General features: G+C 26.8%; 1 protein-coding gene across 4 annotated transcripts in view; it reads left to right on the top strand.

Annotated features, from left to right (window-relative positions):
- LOC100208667 (putative uncharacterized protein DDB_G0282133) overlaps positions 1 to 19,747 on the top strand; it is a 38,704-nt gene that overhangs the window by 9,023 nt on the left and 9,934 nt on the right. For 2 of the 4 annotated variants that reach the window (XM_065791325.1, XM_065791327.1), the window contains 3 exons: positions 1,344 to 1,522; positions 9,530 to 9,566; positions 9,676 to 9,894. In XM_065791325.1, the coding sequence (XP_065647397.1) occupies positions 1,344 to 1,522; positions 9,530 to 9,566; positions 9,676 to 9,894 (435 nt within the window). Of the gene's footprint in view, positions 1 to 1,343; positions 1,523 to 9,517; positions 9,567 to 9,675; positions 9,895 to 19,747 lie in introns of all 4 variants that reach the window. The other 2 variants (XM_065791324.1, XM_065791326.1) reach the window with 1 other exon arrangement.

The raw sequence follows: 19,747 nt of genomic DNA, 5'->3' as shown, positions 1-19,747 counted from the left end.
CGTGAATGTAATCAATCTATAAGATTATGAATTCCATTAAAATGTATTAAATGTTATTATATTATTGTTTCTGTACATATTCACCAAAAATGGTTCTTTCCATTGTATTTTGAGTTAGTATATTGACATTCATAGTTTTTTTTAAAACATCCTGATTAAACTGAGTAAACCCATAGAAGGGGTTACTTGAAATTGGTTACTTAAACTTGAACTAAGTGTCTCTAGTAACACCTTGTAGTGGGCTTACTTGGAACAAGTACTTTTTATTTTTTTTTAATTTTAAGTAATCTAAATCACAAAAATGGAAACTCAGTGGTTATGTACACACACAGACCTATTTTTGACATTTTTTGTTCAAAATAATAACTTTTTCACTTAGGGGTACATTTGTCTAAAGTTGAAAATTGTCCCAAGTAACCCCATTTTATGGTATTTGATTATAAGATTTCTTGAATATTTGTATTTGATTGAAATGTTTTTGTAATTCCATACTAGCCGGTGTTTTTTCGGGAAATACCACAAGGTTATTTTTAACATTAAAATAAATTAAAAGTTTGTTTTTAAGGGATATTTGTTAAAAGACTTGTTTTAATTCTTTTATTTAGTAAACCATTTTATCAGTCCTGTCTTGTATAAATATTTTTATTTTTATCTGTATTTGGAAAATGCAGATTGCATACATTTTTATTTGAATTTTATCAAATATATTTAACAACATTCGATAGAGGTGGTAGCTTGTTTGAGTAGCAATCATGATGTTTTGTTTGAGTAGCAATCATGATGTTTTGTTTGAGTAGCAATCGTGATGTCTTGTTTGAGTAGCAATCATGCGTTAAATGTATAAGAAACTAACAGCTTTTATAAATAATATAAAAAAAAAGATTTGGTATCATGTTTTTAATTATGAAAAGCAGCTTTTTTTTAAAAATTAAGGTCTAAAGTTCTGCAATTATGTGGTTTAGGCAGGTTTCCATAATGCCATAATGGCAACCTTATTTAGTTATGGAAGAGTTGATTTAATTTTTTACAAAAAAATACATTTCCTGGTAATAACCTGTTTTACACAACCACACCAAGTACTTTTATTGTGATATTATCAAAAATTAGTTATGATAATACAAATAGCTTAATAAACATTCAAATAAATAATTATGTGGCTTAGAGATTCATTTATCGTTTGCTATTTAAATTAAGTGCTTGAAATAAAAATAGATTTTTAAAATTTGTTTTAATCATGGAAAATGAATGAATCAAGCAAAAATTATTTAAAAAAAAAAATAAAAAAAAATCATAAAATAGATAAAATAATAAAAGTTGACTTGACATCTCTCTCTTTTTTTTAGGTAGGAGAACAAATTATTGAATCAAATGGAGTAAGCTTTCTTAATATTAGTCAAAAAGATGCATCATTTCTTATACAAAATAGTAAAATAATCACTTTTCTGCTGAAAGATGTATCAAAGATACCTGTATCAAAAATAGTACACAACCATTTGCAATGGATTGATAAAAGAGAAAAAAGGTTTGTATTTTTTGAAACCAGATCAACAACCTATATAAAATTGAATTATTTTGTATTTATTTATTTTGTTAAAATTTAAATTTAACTTTTTATAAAAAAAATTTTAATTAATAGAATTTGACAATTTGAATTTTTAAAATCCGTTAGGCTATATTTGGTAGTACTCTGTGCTACATACATCAATGTTAGTGGTTATGAATATTTGTGTTTTATCTTCCAAAAATATGGGTGTAGTAAGAATTTATAGTTTAATATGGATATAAAAGATTTATGCATTAAAAAAATTCAATGATTGAATTAACTATGGTGTCATATTTTGTGCACCTTTTTTATTAAAATTTTTTTTTTCAGGTACACTAACTTCAACCTTTTTCAACTATTTGGTATTACTATTTATATTTTCTGCTTTTTTCATGAGAAACTACTTTATATCTACATGCTGACATCCAATAATTGACACCTTTATGTTCCACATACCTAAAACTTAATCTTTTCTTTTCACGTACTCTATCAGAACAGCTTATCTTTATAGTAAAATTTCTCTTAACTTCAACTTTCTGCTCATCAACATTGTATGACTTTTTTAATCAGCCCATTTTAAAACAGAAATTAAATCCTTCTCTAAACATCACTATCTAAGATTTTAACATAAACATTTGGATATCACCTTTAGAATTCTTTTTAGTATTTAAGGATCCGAAAATTCTAGTGATATCATCAGATGTAATTTAATGAAACATAAAATTTAGAGGAAAATTTTTTGAACTGTTTTCTTTTTTTTTGTTGAACAAAATCATGACTCTCATAATTTGCATCTTTATCAGCAATTTTATTCATATTAAGTAAAATATTATTAAAATTATTAGAGAGTAAAATGTACAGTAGAGAGTAAAAATTAATAATAAAAACTTTCAACTAAAGCTTTTACTTTATCTAAATAATACTTTATTGTTGACAAATAAAGCCTTTAATTTAACAATAAAATCATTTTAGATTAGATTATAATGCATTTTAATTTGCCACGCTACAATGGGGTAAAAAAAGGTAGTTTCAATGGGGCAAAAAAGCCAATCTTTTCCATATATTATAACAATATGCATATGCTGTTAAGTTTTTATTCATCTTTCAAAGATTTGTTTTTGTTAAAAAAAAAGTTATTTCTTTAAATTTTATTTAGAATTTTATTTGGCATAGGATACTGGATCAGTAAGGGTAAAATTAAAAATTTAAAAAATTGAGTAGTTTTATTTAAATAACCTACCAAATGGCTAGAATAATATAAACTTAATTATGAAGAGTACTGGTGATAGTTTAAGAAGCAATTTTGCTCTTTCACCATGCTTAATAAAACATAACACCTTAAACTAAAAACCAACGTTCTTTGTCCTTAGCACATCGGACACATTATTTTAGTAAGTCTCTAAATATTAACAACTGACTGGTTGGTTGAGGATCTACCCAATGATTTCCCCAAATTATGTTTTTAATATAACTATGTTTTTAATATAGTTATGTTTTTAATATAAATTATGTTTTTAATGCAGTACATTTTGTATGTGTAATAAATGCACTTTTTATATTATTCTACCCATTTGGTAGGTTATTCAAATAAAAACTATTTAACTATTCAAGTTTTTAATTTTGTATTGATTTAGTAACCTTTTCAAATAAAAGGTACATACAATAAGAAGTTTATATTTAAAATGTGCAATTAATAAAATTTAAAAACTCATATGGTTGACATGACCGCGACTTCCTTTTGTGAAATAATCTTTGTGTCAAGCACATGTGTCTGCAACACATGTTTTGAACTTAATCAGTATCAGCTTCTTGAAAAATTGCATTTTTTATCCAGTTCATAATATGATTTCTTTTGGACTAACTGATCCTTTGTTGCACAAAGAAATCAGTTTTTGGCAAGTCACTAGATTTTTCTTTAAAGCCCTGTTTTCTTCTCTCATCTTCTCTTCTCAGAGTAGGCTTACCTGTTGTCCATTCATTTGCATGTAACAGCATTGTTGGTTAATAGACATTGGCTATTATCTCTCTTCATTTCTTTATGTGCCTGCAGAATAATACAAACTAACATCATAATTGGGAACTATAATACTTATAGTGAGCTTTGGCATGAACTTTCTATTGCCTCTAACAGTACCCACAAAATAAAGACCTTGATTCATAAGCTTTTTGATCAATGTTAGTGAAGTAAAAAAGTTGTATGCAAAAGTAGTAATATTTGTTATATTTAATTTAGAGGTCAAAAATGACGATTATCACCAAATCTAAAACAAGCAGAGTCTTTTCTTCCTTAATAAATGTTAAATTCATACAAATGACTTGTGTCAGAACAGCAACAAATTAGAACTTGAGCCCCACTTAATGGGTTTGGTTTTCAAGTGCTTTTTATTAAGTTCCATCCTTTGTACTTCATGTAAAGTATTTTTAACACACAGTTTGTATTAATTACTGTAATCAATACTTAATACCAGATTAGGTTATTACAATCTAATTCATAAAATTTATTTAAATGATAAATAAAGTTTATTTGTATATGACTTACATTTAAATTATTGTTAAAAATGCCAAATTAAATTACACTAATTAGCAAAAAGTAACTGTAAAATTTTAAAATTTTCTGCCAGAATCTTAGTTATTCTTTCTTTTCTGGGTTTTCTAAATTAATTTTTTTCTTTGATTTTTTTACATTACTTTATAATGGTTTAAATAAAAAGAATGAATAAATTATTTTATTAGTTGAAAAAAAAAGGTTATTTAAGATTACGAACTCATACAAAAGCATTTATATCCTTATACTTATGTTAAATAAGGATGCTTTGGAAAAAAAATTGTGATGATTGGAGCCTGGTATCAAAAATACCCTTTAAAAAAATAAAGGTATCAGGTTTGTGTGTGTGTGTTTTTTTTTTATTATCAAGGATGATTGCTGAGGTTATGTTTTTTAATTATCAAGGTTTTCACATCAATTTGAAAAGAGCCCTAGCTTATGTAATCTTTTTTGAACAAAGGAGAGGCTCCAACATGGAGGAAACAGATCAATTTTTGCCCAATTTCAATAAAAAGTTAACCCTGCTTGTAAGGCACATTAATATCAACCAATTCAAAAAATAAGTTATCTTACAAAATGAAAATGAGTTCTAACAGTTAAGTTTACCTCTTTTTTAGAATATGACTTTAAGTAAAAACATTGAAAATTATCAAAACAATAAAATATTTGTTTAAAAATCATATTTATTTTTGTAAACAAAAAAATTTTTTTGTACCATTACAAAACAGAATCAAAAATTGTAAAATTTTTAAAAAATAAAATTAGAAAAGTAGATCTTAAATAATACTATTTGAGTGCAGCTTTGGTATGATCCAATTTTTTCTACTGCTTCAATTTTCTTGTACACATTGAGAAGAAATTATATTTTTTATCTTCTGAATTTACTTTGTTAACAAGTTGTTGAACTAATTTTACTACTCTATGTGAGCAATCATTCTTAACATTATGATGGCTGTTTTGAATTCTTGATAGAAATTATTTAAAACCCATTTTAAACTCTGAAAAAACCTTCATCCATTGAATCTCAGCTCTTTCATGACCAAACATATCAAACATAAGTCAACACTACACTGTAACTAGCGAAACTAAGCTGGAAGGCTCATCCTGTGAAACATCTGTCTTTCTAAAGAACCAAACAGTCTCTTTGCCATGTTGCTATGTTCTTTACTTATCTGATATGCAATTATTATAATCATATTTAGATTTATACTTTAATTTTGATGAGTTTTGAAATTTTGAAATCTTTTATTCAAACCCTATAACCTTTTTTTTTTTTTAACTCTAACTGGTCTCTTAGGAAAGCTATGTCTTCTTTGACATTTTTGTTTCTCAACAAATCTTTCTTAATTTTTTTGATATTTTGTGGGTTTTTTCCAATCCAGAAAACTTTTTTTTTTGTATTTTTTATAAAATTTTTTCTCTTTTTTATTTTAAATATAGGGGTGAGGGGGGCAGCTTTGAACATTTTTTTAAACTTTTTTTTATAGATCAATATTTTAATTATTCAAACCACTTTTTTTCTTCTGAATAGTCATAACAATGATTAAGGAACAAAATTGCAGTCTTTTAATAAATTCTGATCTAAAAATTAAGTCAGAATTCCTATTTCTTTAACACACATTAAAATGTTCAAAACTGCCCCAACCTGAGGTAGCTTTGAACACACCTGGGGCAGCTTTGAATTATCTCTGGCAAATGGAAATAACTAGAGATTTTTTTTTTTAGATAGAGCATTGATTTACTTTTGATTTCATTAAGTTTAGGTTTCTAATAGTAAAAATATTTTTTTTTATAACAAAAGTTATATAAAGCTATTTAAGCTGTAAATAGATAGAATAGTTGTGTTAGCTTAAAAAAAAGCTAACACAACTAAGTAAACTTTAAACTTAAAAAAACCCAATTATACCAGTAAATGGTAGTGGATAAAGTTTAAGTTTCTATTAGTAACAATAGATAAAACAAGGGTTATGTAAAAATATTAAACCATCCACTGATCTAATTAAAATCTTAAACTTCAAAGACACAAATGTTTGTGTTAGTGCATTGTTTAGTATGGTATTGTATTATAAAACATTTAAAAAACACTAACAATGTAATAAAGAATATATATATATATATATATATATATATATATATATATATATATATATATATATATATATATATATATATATATATATATATACACATATTGTACACCCAGATCAAGGGTGCCACAAGTCAAAAATTATGGATATTGAGTTATGAATGTCATTTGATAGTATGTTAAGTGTTGTACATGGTGACAAAATACTACAAGTCTAAAACGAATGTTTACAAAATGACAGATACAAATAGGACTCTTAGTTGGAAAAAATATTAAAAACTTAAAAATTCAACCCTGATTTTCTCAGTTTGACACTTTTTGACTTGTGGCACCCTTGATCTGGGTGTAATATATATATATATATATATATATATATATATATATATTATATATATACATATATATATATATATATATTTTTTTTTATATATATATATATATTGTTTATATATATATATATATATATATATATATATTTTTTTTTTTTTTCTCTTTTTGGGGTGTCAGTAAGAATCTTAGATTTCCCACTTATATATATATATATATATATATATATATATATATATATATATATATATATATATATATATATATATATATATATATTTTTATATATATATATATATTTTTATATATATATATTTTTTTTTTCTCTTTTTGGGGTGTCAGTAAGAACCTTAGATTTCCAACTTTTTCTGCCTTTATTAGTTTTTTTAACAAGGTAGAGCTTTTGGATATGGTCTAACTTATTCAGGTGTTGTAGTGTGCTGTGATTGTAAGGCATTGCTTGTAATTTTTTGCTCATCATCCTTATGATAAATCATACAATTTTTTTTTTGTATAACTATGCCTTCAGGTGTAATAGGAATTTGATGTGAATTATCAAAGGTAGCTATACTAAATGTTTCTATCAGTGGGCGATTAGTTACTTCAGCACTTTGAAAGTTGTCATTGCAGAAAACAAGTTGTGAAAAAAGATATATTCTAGATGTGGAAAAACCTGCAACAATATTCGTGGCAATATATGTTGTAGTATATGCTGGTGTCACTATGCCAACTAAATCATGTATTGTTATTGTTTTTCCTGGATTGCATACAAGCCAATCATTCTGAGAGATAGACAGTTTTTGCTTGAAAGGACCATTAACTGCCACATAAAAAAGGTTGCATTCTATGAGTGCAGTGAGGAGGAAATGTTAAAACTACCATTCCGTTTTCACAAGAATAATTAATGGCATCTAATGTACAATGGCTTTTATGATTATCCATTAAGAGTAAAACAGGATCCTCTTTCGAACACCTGAGTAGTTTTTTTATATGTTCTAGAACCTTTAAAAACAGTGGCCCTGTCATCCAGTCACCTGTTGAACTGTCTGCATAACCAATACAACCAGATGGTCCTCCTTTTATCATGGTGTCATGAAACCGTGCTCTTGGAAATATAAAAACAGGTGGAATGAAATTTCCTATGGCATTTCATATACCATACATAGTAATTAGTTGTCCACGTTCAGCAGACACACGCTGTCCTACTAGTTTTGTTCCACGTGATGCTATAACATGGGGTGCTTGTACTACTGTCATAATGCTGGTTTTGTCGATATTATAAATTCTACTAGAAGTGAAATAATTTTTTTTCAAACTTTTTCATAGTTATCAAAAAACTGATTTACATTGTGCTGATTGAAACTTGTTGAACAAGACAAACTTGTATTTTCAGGTTTTCTAAGTGAAAGTTCTTGGTGATTTTTCATGAAACCCTTCAACCACCCTATACCAACTTGTTTTTTTTTCCATCCATTTACTTGGACATTTGCAAAGTTTCATAGCATAATGAAATGCTAATTCTCTTGCTTGTTTATATGTTAAGCCATAATTCATTTTAGAGCTTTTTATTTGGTAGTCTCTTAACATTATTTCCTCGCCTTTGTTAAATACTTGTGCAACAGTATATTTAGTTGTCAAACCAAGCTTGGTCTTAGATAAATTTTTATACTTCTTTATTCTGTAATGTAAATTATTACGTTTTATATTATAAGTTTTAGCAGCTTGGCTTGGCTTCATTAATCCATTTACAACTTGGAGAACAGAATTATTAATATCTTTATCTATGACTTCTGTCACTCTCTTTTTTTTATAATTTCAAACCAATTTTAATATTAGACAATCAAAATTCAGGCTGTAGTAATCAAGCAATACAGTGCAAGAAGTTTAAACGATTCAAAGGTGCCCCATTCGTTTTATTCAAAACTGCCCCAACAGCATTTTAAATAATAAACAATGATTTTTTCACACAAAATTATCTCAATTATTTACATTTTCTGCTCAATTGTAAATGTTATGAATTATTCTATCTTATAAATAACATTAAACATCTTACAAGTAAGAAAAGTTGTCAGGAAAATCTTACAACTTTACATCGAAATGTTTACGATTTGTCCTCAAAAACAAATCTATCAAATAATTTGTCCAATTTAAGCAAAATGTCAGGAAAAACAGGTGACAGGTGCGAGGATAAATATTATCTTCACAAAATATCTTGTTTTATTAAGCTTAAATACAAAAATGCTTCGAAAATGCATTTTTTCAAAGCTGCCCCCCTCTCCCTTATGTATATATATATATATATATATATATATATATATATATATATATATATATATATATATATATATATATATATATATATATATATATTAAAAAAATATATATATATACATATACGTATATATATATATATATATATATGTATATATATATATATATATATATATATATATATATATATATATATATATATATATATATATACATAACTATATATATATATATATATATATATATATATATATATATATATATATATACATACTACCATTAAATATATATATATATATATACATCTACCATTAAATATATATATATATGTATAATATATATATATATATATATATATATATATATATATATATATATATATTATATATATATATATATATATGTATATATATATATATATATATATATATATATAATGGTAGTATGTATATATATATATATATACATACTACCATTAAATATATATATATATGTATAATATATATATATATTATATATATATATATATATATATATATATATATATATATATATATATATATATATATATATATATATATATTACCTATTAATTATATATATTTATATATATACATACTACCATTAGATATATATATATATATAAAATATATATACATATATATATATATATATATATAATATATTATTGATTGTATATTTATATTTAAATAAACATGTCATATATCATATAAATAATGTATAGTTTCTTCTTTAGATCTTTGTTAAGGGCTGAGAGTCTTAAAAATCTCCAGGTAATACTTTCAAAATAAATAAAGTTGTATATTTTTATTTGTATATCATGTATTATTTACTGTATATTTGAAGTCTCTTAAAATTAAAAACATTTTTTATATTCTTTAGAGCACTGTTTTTAAACCTGGAATAGTTGGCACTCAAATTCAACATCAGGCTGTAATTGGGCCAACTTCTTATAGTTTCTTAGAAAAAAAAGCAAACCATAGCTTAAGCCAAGATGAATGGCTTACTTTAAAGTATTACATTAAAGAATATATTCATGGAGATATAACCGTTAATGGTTTTGCATTATCATTGATGGATCTTCTTGATACAGAAGCAAAAGTAATTGTTAATTAGAATTTATTATTTAACTTCATGTTTATGTCATTTTTTCCTTCAAATAGAAGTCCTCATGAATAGACCAAGTTTTTTTACATTTTATTAAACTCTATAGGTATTTGTGTGCAGTTCAGCTTTTATTTTAACAAAGAACAAAAAAACAGGATATGTGTGTGTATATATATATATTAGGGCGGGTCATACTTTTTTTTTTTAGAGTTGCTAACCTGGCTATGGTCTAAAAAGTTGCTCTAGGTGCTACTTATTGTAAAAAGGCCAAAAACATTTAAAACAACAGGTGTCTTGTACTTGCAACTTTACCGCAAAGATTTACCTTTTAATGGCTTATAGCTAAAAATATAAGAAATTTATCAAGCACTTAATATGATTTAATAGCACTTAATATGAGGCCATATCCATGGCTAGCGCAAAAAAGTATTTTTTTGGGGGTTTTATAAGCATTTTTTGCTTACTATAAAAAAAAGTTAAAAAAAAAGATGCACCCCCTTAATTGCGGCCGTGCCAACGATAAGGGGGTGTTATCGACGTCGAAACATAAAATTCACTTAAATGGTGAAGTTCTAGATATTATTAGTTCAATGAAACAATATAATCAAACGTAATTTACAAAAAGTCTGATTTACAGCTAACACTAGGTAGTTCTGTTCTTGATGCAGTACACTGTAAAATCATTTCATGTCGCGATTCATGCCCAAAAACGGTTGAGCTTGCTGCAGAGATATCTTGGATAGCACGCTCAACTGCCTGAGAGTGACAGGGTATACCAAAAATGAAATCAAACTGACAGTGTTGAAGTTTTTCACTTTCAATAGCTGCTAGCAACGGTGGTGGTGTGAGGTTAGCTGTAGTCCAGTCAATCATATCAACGTAAGTCAAAGCATTGGCGTTTAGCTTGATACTTGACTTATCAAAAACACGCACAGAAGAACTACACAAAGTACTTCTCAAATTAATTATTTTTTCACAACAGAAATGTTGCACAGAATCATCATTGTCACAAACACCAGAAAGAAGAATGTTTTCGGAGTGGGCAAAGTAGTTGCTGTTCTGCAACACAGGCTCTAATATTTTCCAATCTTCTGCTCCAAGCTCATGACACTGCTTCAGCAAGTAAAAAAAGTTCTTTGCACCATCAGCGCAAGAAGGATGACTCTTGATATTGAACCATGAAGGAGCGTAAACATTTACTATAAAGCGTACAATTTTGTATAGTGATGGGGAACAGACTTCTTTTGACATATACAATCTCAAAATTCTGTTGGCTTTTGTCAGCCACCTAGCATGATTTAAATTTCCTGGCATTGCGTTCTGTAAAGACCTAATTTCATCACTATTTGTATAACCTTGCTGCACTGCTAAGCATGCTCTAAGAAGATATATTTGATCAGTACTTAGACTGTTCTTAACCTCATCATTAATCTCAACCACTTTTCCTAACATAGCTTTAAACTTTGAAATTGGTAAATACTTGGGGTCAAAGTCTAGCGCACTCATAATTACACCACTGGAACTACTAGGACCTCTTGTACATCCTCCATCAATAGCAGAAATGTATTTCCGAAATGGTAGTTCATTAGCACGCAACAGGCAAACAAGCCATTGCAGTGGTCTTGCAACGCCTTTCTCTACTTTTCGAATCACACCATTTCGTTTGCCTGTATTGGTTACTGTACCGTCACAAACAACTGCTAGTAGCGTACTTGCTGAATTTGTATTTGCAATTATCGATAATATCTCATTTGCAACGTCAACTGCTTTACCTGTTTCTGGCATTACATGATCAATGTAGTTATTGTTTGGAAATGATACAATAATATAATGTTCTTCCTTTATGCTTCTATGTATACCAGACTTCTCAACAAAAGTTAAGTCTTTCTTCCCATCAAATCCAATACAAATTAGTTCTTGCATCTCGGCAGCATGCTTAGAAATTTGTTTCTGCCGCCAAAGACCTCTCTGACGTCTAAGTTTTGCAGGATCTATTGCAGTTTCTGCCGACAATAGCTTCATATCTTTTAGCACTGCATTCACTACAAGACAAGCTTCTCTGTTACTAATCTTGCATCTGTCCAAAGCACAACTCCGCATATTGTTTCATGTTTCTGGGTGCTGCAACACCATCATCAGATTCACCACTGGAAATTTCATAATCAAGAACTTCATCACCCATGTTTAGTTAAAGTTCTATGTCCTCACCACCATCATCATCAGCATCATCACTCATGTTGTTGTAGATATAATTTATTTTTGTCTCATATTTTATTTTCTGATTGCGCTCAAATTTTAAACGTTTGACTGCTCTCATTTCTTTCTTCTGCAACATACCTGTAGCTTTTATATCTATAGCACCTATATACATTTTCCTTTCAGTTTTTTGGTCCAACCAGAAAGACCATTCTGTTGGAGGTATTTTATGCGACAGTGGACAAATACATTGTGAATTCTCTTGTATACCGCTGTCAACACATTTACAAGTACATATATCAAATACAGTTTGTAATGGTTTCAAACAGTCTTGGTAGTTGATGGATGTCTTCTTAGAACTGGGATATTTAGCAAGACCCTTAACTTTATCAATCAATTTCTTTATACAATTGACTACACTCTTTGTGTCAATTACTGGGATACTCCCAGTGTTGTAGATACTTACAACTTCATGTGCTACAGCTGTCACTCTCTTCTGCATACAATCATATTTATTGTGCTTTAAGTAGTAGTCATACAGTCTGTAAACATCACTAGATGTAGGAAGTTGATTTTTTTTTATAACTGCAGGCTGCCCCAGAACTGAGTGTTTAGTCCCAAGTCTTGTGCTGACGGACGCCATTTATTAATACTCAATACAATGGAAACCAACTTGTCCAAACAATATCATATAACAATTAGAAAAGATTGATTATAAACAACTGGTTGAAATAAACCCTGTTGTAGCAAGAATCAATTACCACTTTTTTTAAACAATCTAAAATATAAAACAGAACATATTAAACACATATATTACCGTAATACAGGGTTTGATAAGGGTAAATTTACGATATGCTAGGATTACTTTTGGTTGAGTTAAGGTAATGTATGATTAAATTATGGTTACTTGGACTTATCTAATATCATTTCATGTACCAGCGAATGTAATATAAACTAAACTCAGTGAACACTAATAAGAATATGTCTTTATAAAATTGATATACGTTTTCACGTTATTTCCACATTTTCAACTACAAGTTGCAAGTACTTACTGAGCTTAAAATTTAAAAAATCTTATGGTCCCTAGATTTTGAACCAATAGAACAACTTTTTATGCTATAGCCACAAAAAAAAAAAGTATGACCCGCCTTAATATATATATATATATATATATATATATATATATATATATATATATATAATAATATATATATATATATATATATATATATATATATATATATATATATATGTATATATATATATGTATATATATATATGTATATATATATATATATATATATATATATATATATATATATATATATATATATATTGTTGTATCGTTAATAAAACATGACTAATATAAAATAACAATATACGGTACGTTCTTCTTCAGTTACAATTAAGTCAAACATATTAGATTTATCACTATTGAAAGGATCAAGTTTCTCATTGTTGATAGGATCATAACATATATTGTTTTCATTATTCATAACTATACTAGGCGCAGTTAGGCATTTGTTTATTTGGTCACAGCGTGCTAATGTACCTGAAGAGTTATTCCTCAATATGATTGCAGTGTTTTGACCAGCCTGAGAGATAAATGAAACAGGTTTGGGCTTTGAATCTGGTCATTGGCGATACCATAAAGGTCTTCCACTTTCAAAACTCATAGTGAGAGGAGCCTCCCCATCATCTTGGAAGGACTCCTCGATCTTCTGGCATGAGGTGTTGTTCTGTAACTTAAAAACATTCTGCTTAAATATCCACATAATAAACCTTTATCCGGTAAACAAGTTTTTAAAACCATCTTGACTGTCTCTACCATTCTTTAGGCAGCTCTATTAGATTAAGGATGGTAAGGTGGGGTCTTATAGGGTGAGCATCCTATTTTCTTTAGCCATTGGTGTAAGGTGGTATCATGAAATTGTGCAGCATTATTGTATATTAATATTTCTGGAACTCCATTTCTCGAAAATACACTTTATAGTACTGCCTTCACTGTGGTAGGTTCATGGTTATTTACTTTAAAAACTTCAGGCCATTAAGAAATAGAATCTACTAGAATTAAAAACACCCATAGCAACATAACAATATAGGCAAAATCCATATTTACTCTGCACCAAGGTTTATTTTTATTTAGCCATGTATGTAACGTTCTCTCTTTCTTCACCTTTATCTCTGCACATTGTTCAGGTTTTTCACATATTCTTCAACATCTTGACAGTAGCCAGGCCACTAAGCTTCCAACTTTAATCACATTGAGTTTGCATTGTACCACAATGTGACATACATTGTGGCACAATGGACTGATTTCATGAACTTCCTTCTCATTGTTTTAGGAGGTACAATAAGATCACCATTACATACATTTCCCTTTTCAATAGTCAATTTATTCCTAATAGATTTATAAGGTCTTTCTGCCACAGAGCGCCTGCTCCAATTATTTTTGCTATTTCTGGTTTTGATATCCATCAATACTCTATTATTTTCTCTTTTATTATCTGCTCAAGATTCACGATATCTGACTTGACTAAGTGTAAAAGGTTTTTGGTCTTTTTTTTCATCTTGTGGTAGAAAAGACAATCTTGATAATGCATCATCATAAGGAATGTTTTCTCGCTTCTTATAGCTTGTTTCGTAGTTAAATGCCATCATTTGCAGGGTCCATCTTAAAGTTCTAGGAGATGTTAGTTAAGGCATTTTTTATTACAATCAAATATAAACACTAATGGTCTGTGGTCTGATATCAATTTAAATTTCCTACCCAACAAAAAATGCTTAGCTCTGTGAATAGGCCATATAATAACCAATGCTTCTCTCTCGATATTAAAATCTTTTCTCAGCGTCTGATAAAGTTCGTGAGAGATACAATACAGGATGACCATTTTGTGAAAGTATTCCAAATATAGCTTTTTCACTGGCATCAGTTGTTATTTCTAGATCTTGGTTGATGTCATAAACCTTTACCACAGGTTCTTCGCAAAGGTTTTTTTTTATCAACTCAAATGCATGTTAATGTTCTTTCCTCCACTCGAATGTAACTCCTTTCTTTAATGAATTATTTAAAGGTAACATTTTTTCAGCACACTTTTCAATGCGTCAACCATAAAAGTTTACTAATCCTATAAATGACTCAAGTTCCTTTTTTATCATTAGGAGGATTTGTTTTGATTTTGCTGACCAAACTACGATTTGGGGTAACTCCCTTTTCTGACAGTTCGTATCCTAAAAATGAGAGTCAGGAGGACTTAACTAAATTAATAACACTTATTTTTAAAATTATGTAATTGCTACCAATTGATATTAAAAATTTACTTAAAACATACTAGTAATTAGTACTTTAGTAGTAATAGCAATATTTTAGTTTACTTGTTACAAAGAGAGCATCTGCTATTTGATTCAACATTCTGTAGTTTTTAATTGGTAGAAACTTGTTAATTGGTAATACTTTTGTTAGTTAAGGAGATTTTTTATCAAAAATCATTAGTATGCATAAATTGAATGTAAGCAATTAACAAATTGGCAGACAATTGAATATTTCTGAATTCTGCATTTGTACAACAGTAAAAAATTACTTGTTCAATGCGGGTGTCAATGATAAATCTTTTATTGGTCGTCAACAATCAATAAAAACATAATAATAAAGTAAACTAGATCAATAAATTTATAGTATAATGAGATGTTGCTTATTTAAAGAAGGATTTTCCCATTGAACATGAAGTTCCGTTTAATATGAAGTATTTCTTTTATTTTTAATTTACTTTTAGTCGGGGCAATATCTTAAGTTTAAAATTATTTGTAATTAGTTAGGTTTTTAAAGGTGAAAGATAAGTTTAAATGTTTATAAACATAAGATTGTTTGTCACTTTTAAAGTGCTTGTTTATTCTTGTTTTCAAATGTCTAGAGGTTTTTCTAATACAACTGGCATTACAGCCAGCACAAGTAAATTTTTAGAGAATATTTGATTTAAGCAGTTCATGAATCTTTTATGTAAAAGTTGTTTTTAATTTATTACATCTTTACAACACCTTTTAAAAATTTTATCAGTTTTAGTGAAATTTGAGTAAAGTATAATAGATGGAAGTTTAAAGTGTCTTTTATTTTCAATAATATTTTTAACAACTAAATTTAAAGAATTAAAATACGTTTTAACTATTAAAAGAGAAGTATCTTTACAAAGCTTTCTTAGGAAACTTAAAAAATTTAAATGTTTTGAAAAAGAAATTTACAGTAAAATTTATTCTGTTGGTTCACAAACAGCAAGAATTTATGCTCTATCTAATGTGAAAGCTGTGATTAGTCACATCATTCTCTAATTTTTCCTTAAAATGTCATAATTTTTAGGTCAGATAATATATTTTTTCGACCTGGTTTCTAGTAAGAAATAATGATCTCTAGTAAGAATAATGTGGTATTTTTTTGAACCATAAAATAAATGCTTTGGTAAAAGGCTTAACAGACATTGATTGTAGTTAATAGAAAAATATGTAAGCTGCAAAGTTTCTTTAGATTTTTTTTGCCTCAATCAGGTTAAAGTATGAAAAATTAATGATAGTTTAAGATTTGCTTCAATTCAAAACAAATGAAAGAAAACTCATTTTAGATTTTAAGTTTTTTATAATTTAATTTATTGATTAACATTAAATTATTATTAAACTATAATATTAAATATTTAATTTACCAATTAATGAATTAGGATATTTATTAAGATGAACTTGAATTGTTCTAAGAATCCGTGAAGTTCTAACTTCAAGGATTCAAACCTTTACAATCAAAAATTGTTTTTTTAGTAATTTAAATTTACTAAGAAATTTTTTGAGTATTTGATCTTGTCTTGTTTTAATTGCTCCTTGTCAGACATTAGAAAATATTTTCCTATAATTTCTAAAAACAAGTTTTTGTATTTTTTTGTTATGCATATTTAGCTCAATCATTTGTAAATAAATTTTTGTTGAATCTTTGTAATGACTGAAAATTATTTTTTCAGAGACTTGACCTGTACTTATACCTTGTAGCTGTACTTATACAGTATGGTTTTGTTTTTCTTGGAAGACCATGATGTTAAGTTCATAATCACCATTATAATTTTTTTATGGATTTTAAATTTTCGTTAGTTAAAGTAGTTATTTGTCTGAATAATTCATTTTAGTAGAGTTGACTTGAACTAAATGTAATTTTCTATTCATAGCTTTTTCTAATTTAACAATAAGAATCTGCACTAAAGTCCTAAACAATAAGAATCTGCACTAAAGTACTAAACAATAAGAATCTGCACTAAAGTCCTAAACAATAAGAATCTGCACTAAAGTACTAAACAATAAGAATCTGCACTAAAGTACTAAACAATAAGAATCTGCACTAAAGTACTAAACAATTAGAGTCTGCACTAAAGTACTAAACAATAAGAATCTGCACTAAAGTACTAAACTTTGTCAAGAGCTATAAGAGTCTCCATTTTGCTTTAAATAGAAAAATTTTTTTTTTTTTAATTTCATGTATTATTATGGGTTTTGTTTACAAATTATTATTGATTTTATGAACATACATTTCTTTTTCTTTTTTACCATCCAATAACTTTTAATTTTAAAAATATCAAAGATGTTAAAAACTCTTTTCTGCAATGATATTAATTCTGTTAGTAGCAGTTACTATGCCTCATTCAATGAGTAATTTTTTAGCCATTGTTTATTATATTAGTATTATTATATGGAAATCTATTACTACATTGCACATTTATCATTATTCTATAGAAATCTATTGCTACTTTTGCACAGGCAAGTTTCTTATAGCTGAACTTTACAATTTGTTTGAATGCAGGAATGTCACTAACAGTAGTATAACAGAAAGTTTAGTAGCCCTGCAAACTAAAAGCTTGTGTGGCATTTTGTACTTTTAAGTGTGTTAACATTTTTTACTTTCAAGTGTTTTCACAATTTTCCTCATTTCTTATTTTGTCACAGCGGTTTTTTACATTTTATGCTATTGAAAGAAATTATAATCAAGTATAATAATAATTGTATTAAAAAGTTTATTTTATGCAAGTGATTTTATATTTATAATAAATAAGTTTGGCATACCTTTATGAATATGGCAATAATTAGTAAAATAAATGCTTTATATAAAAACACTCACTAGCAATTATTTTCATTTTTATTTTATTGAAATTTGATATTTTTACAGTGCGTTAACATATCTTTTAAATAAAAATGTTAAATTTAATGATAAAAAATAAATTTAGTATATGCATATATAATAAAATTTATCCATTAAATAAGTTAAGTTTACTATACTTAATGCTATGAATGCTTTGCAATATGATGTTGTATTTATAGTTTTATCTATATTTATACATTTTACCAAAGAGTAATGTATATTGAACATATTTTGAAAAAGCTTGATAAAGTTGTTTTTAAATATCTAAATATTTAAGTTCAGCATATATATCACATTTTTTTAAAACATGCATAATGTAAACTGTTTTTTTATTTGTTATCAAAAAGTTCTTTTTTATTTATCAAGTTGAGGCATTCTAAAATAGAATGCAAAAACTTCAAAATATACTTTTTAAAACAAGATAAGAATTTATATAAAATAAATTACATAAAGATAATTTCTTATTATTCTTATTATTTCTTATACCAGTTGGATTACTATGTATGTATAAACATGAACCTTGTTAACATAGGCTAGTTAAATTTAATATGAGAAAACACAAGTGTAACAAATTCAAATTATTTTGATGATTCTATACAGGTTTTTATTATGTAAACAAAAAAAAGAAAAATGTATATATAAGACTTTCAAAATCCATTAAGACATAAAATATACGAAATTAATGTTGATTAATAAAAACAACACCAGTGGCACAAAAACAGGTTTAAGTTCCTAATAAAAACACAAGCTATATTATATATTCATAAAAGTATTAATAAAATCATATTCATAAGATTTAGTTTGTAATTATTTTTTTACAAATCAAATTTTATGAATAGTACATAATTTTTAATGATTCTTTATTTATTAAATTTTTAAAATTGTTATTTGTTGAATAGAAATTGTTTTATAAAAACATTTTTTTGTTTCTTTTGACAATGATGTATTACAAAATTAAACTTTTCTTACTTTAAAAAAAAAAAAAAAGTTACGTTTATATGATGGTTAGTTTATTTATCTGAAAGTTTATTGTTTTGCTGTTCCAAATAACATGCTATAAATAATAGTTGTATTATTAGTTAGTAAATCTAATTAGTTACTAACAATTTTTTAAATAACTTGTAATAAAAAAAAAAAAACTTGCCTAATCATACACAAGCACACACACTGTGCACACACCTATATTTTTAAGTTAAATATTTGTTTTTTCGCTCTCATGGTTTGAACAGGTTTCCATAATTTCATTTTCTGATTTAAATGATAATATGGAAAAGTTAAATTAATTTTTAACAACTGAGTGCTGTTTCTAACATTAACCTATTTCTCAGGTCAGAATTTTTTTTATTGTGATACTTCTATTAGAAAATGCCATTTAAGTCTTACCACCTATATGGAGGCTTGAACCAAAATTGTCACATTGAAATAGCCTGCTACCAGGGGCTTCAATACATACATACACTGACTTATAGCTTGCTGCCACAAAAGAGTGCT

Source organism: Hydra vulgaris, chromosome 02 (genome assembly GCF_038396675.1).
Source record: "Hydra vulgaris chromosome 02, alternate assembly HydraT2T_AEP".
NCBI classification, from domain to species: Eukaryota; Metazoa; Cnidaria; class Hydrozoa; order Anthoathecata; family Hydridae; genus Hydra; species Hydra vulgaris.
Note: the sequence above shows the minus strand (reverse complement) of the source record. Positions and strands in the feature narration are given on the sequence as shown.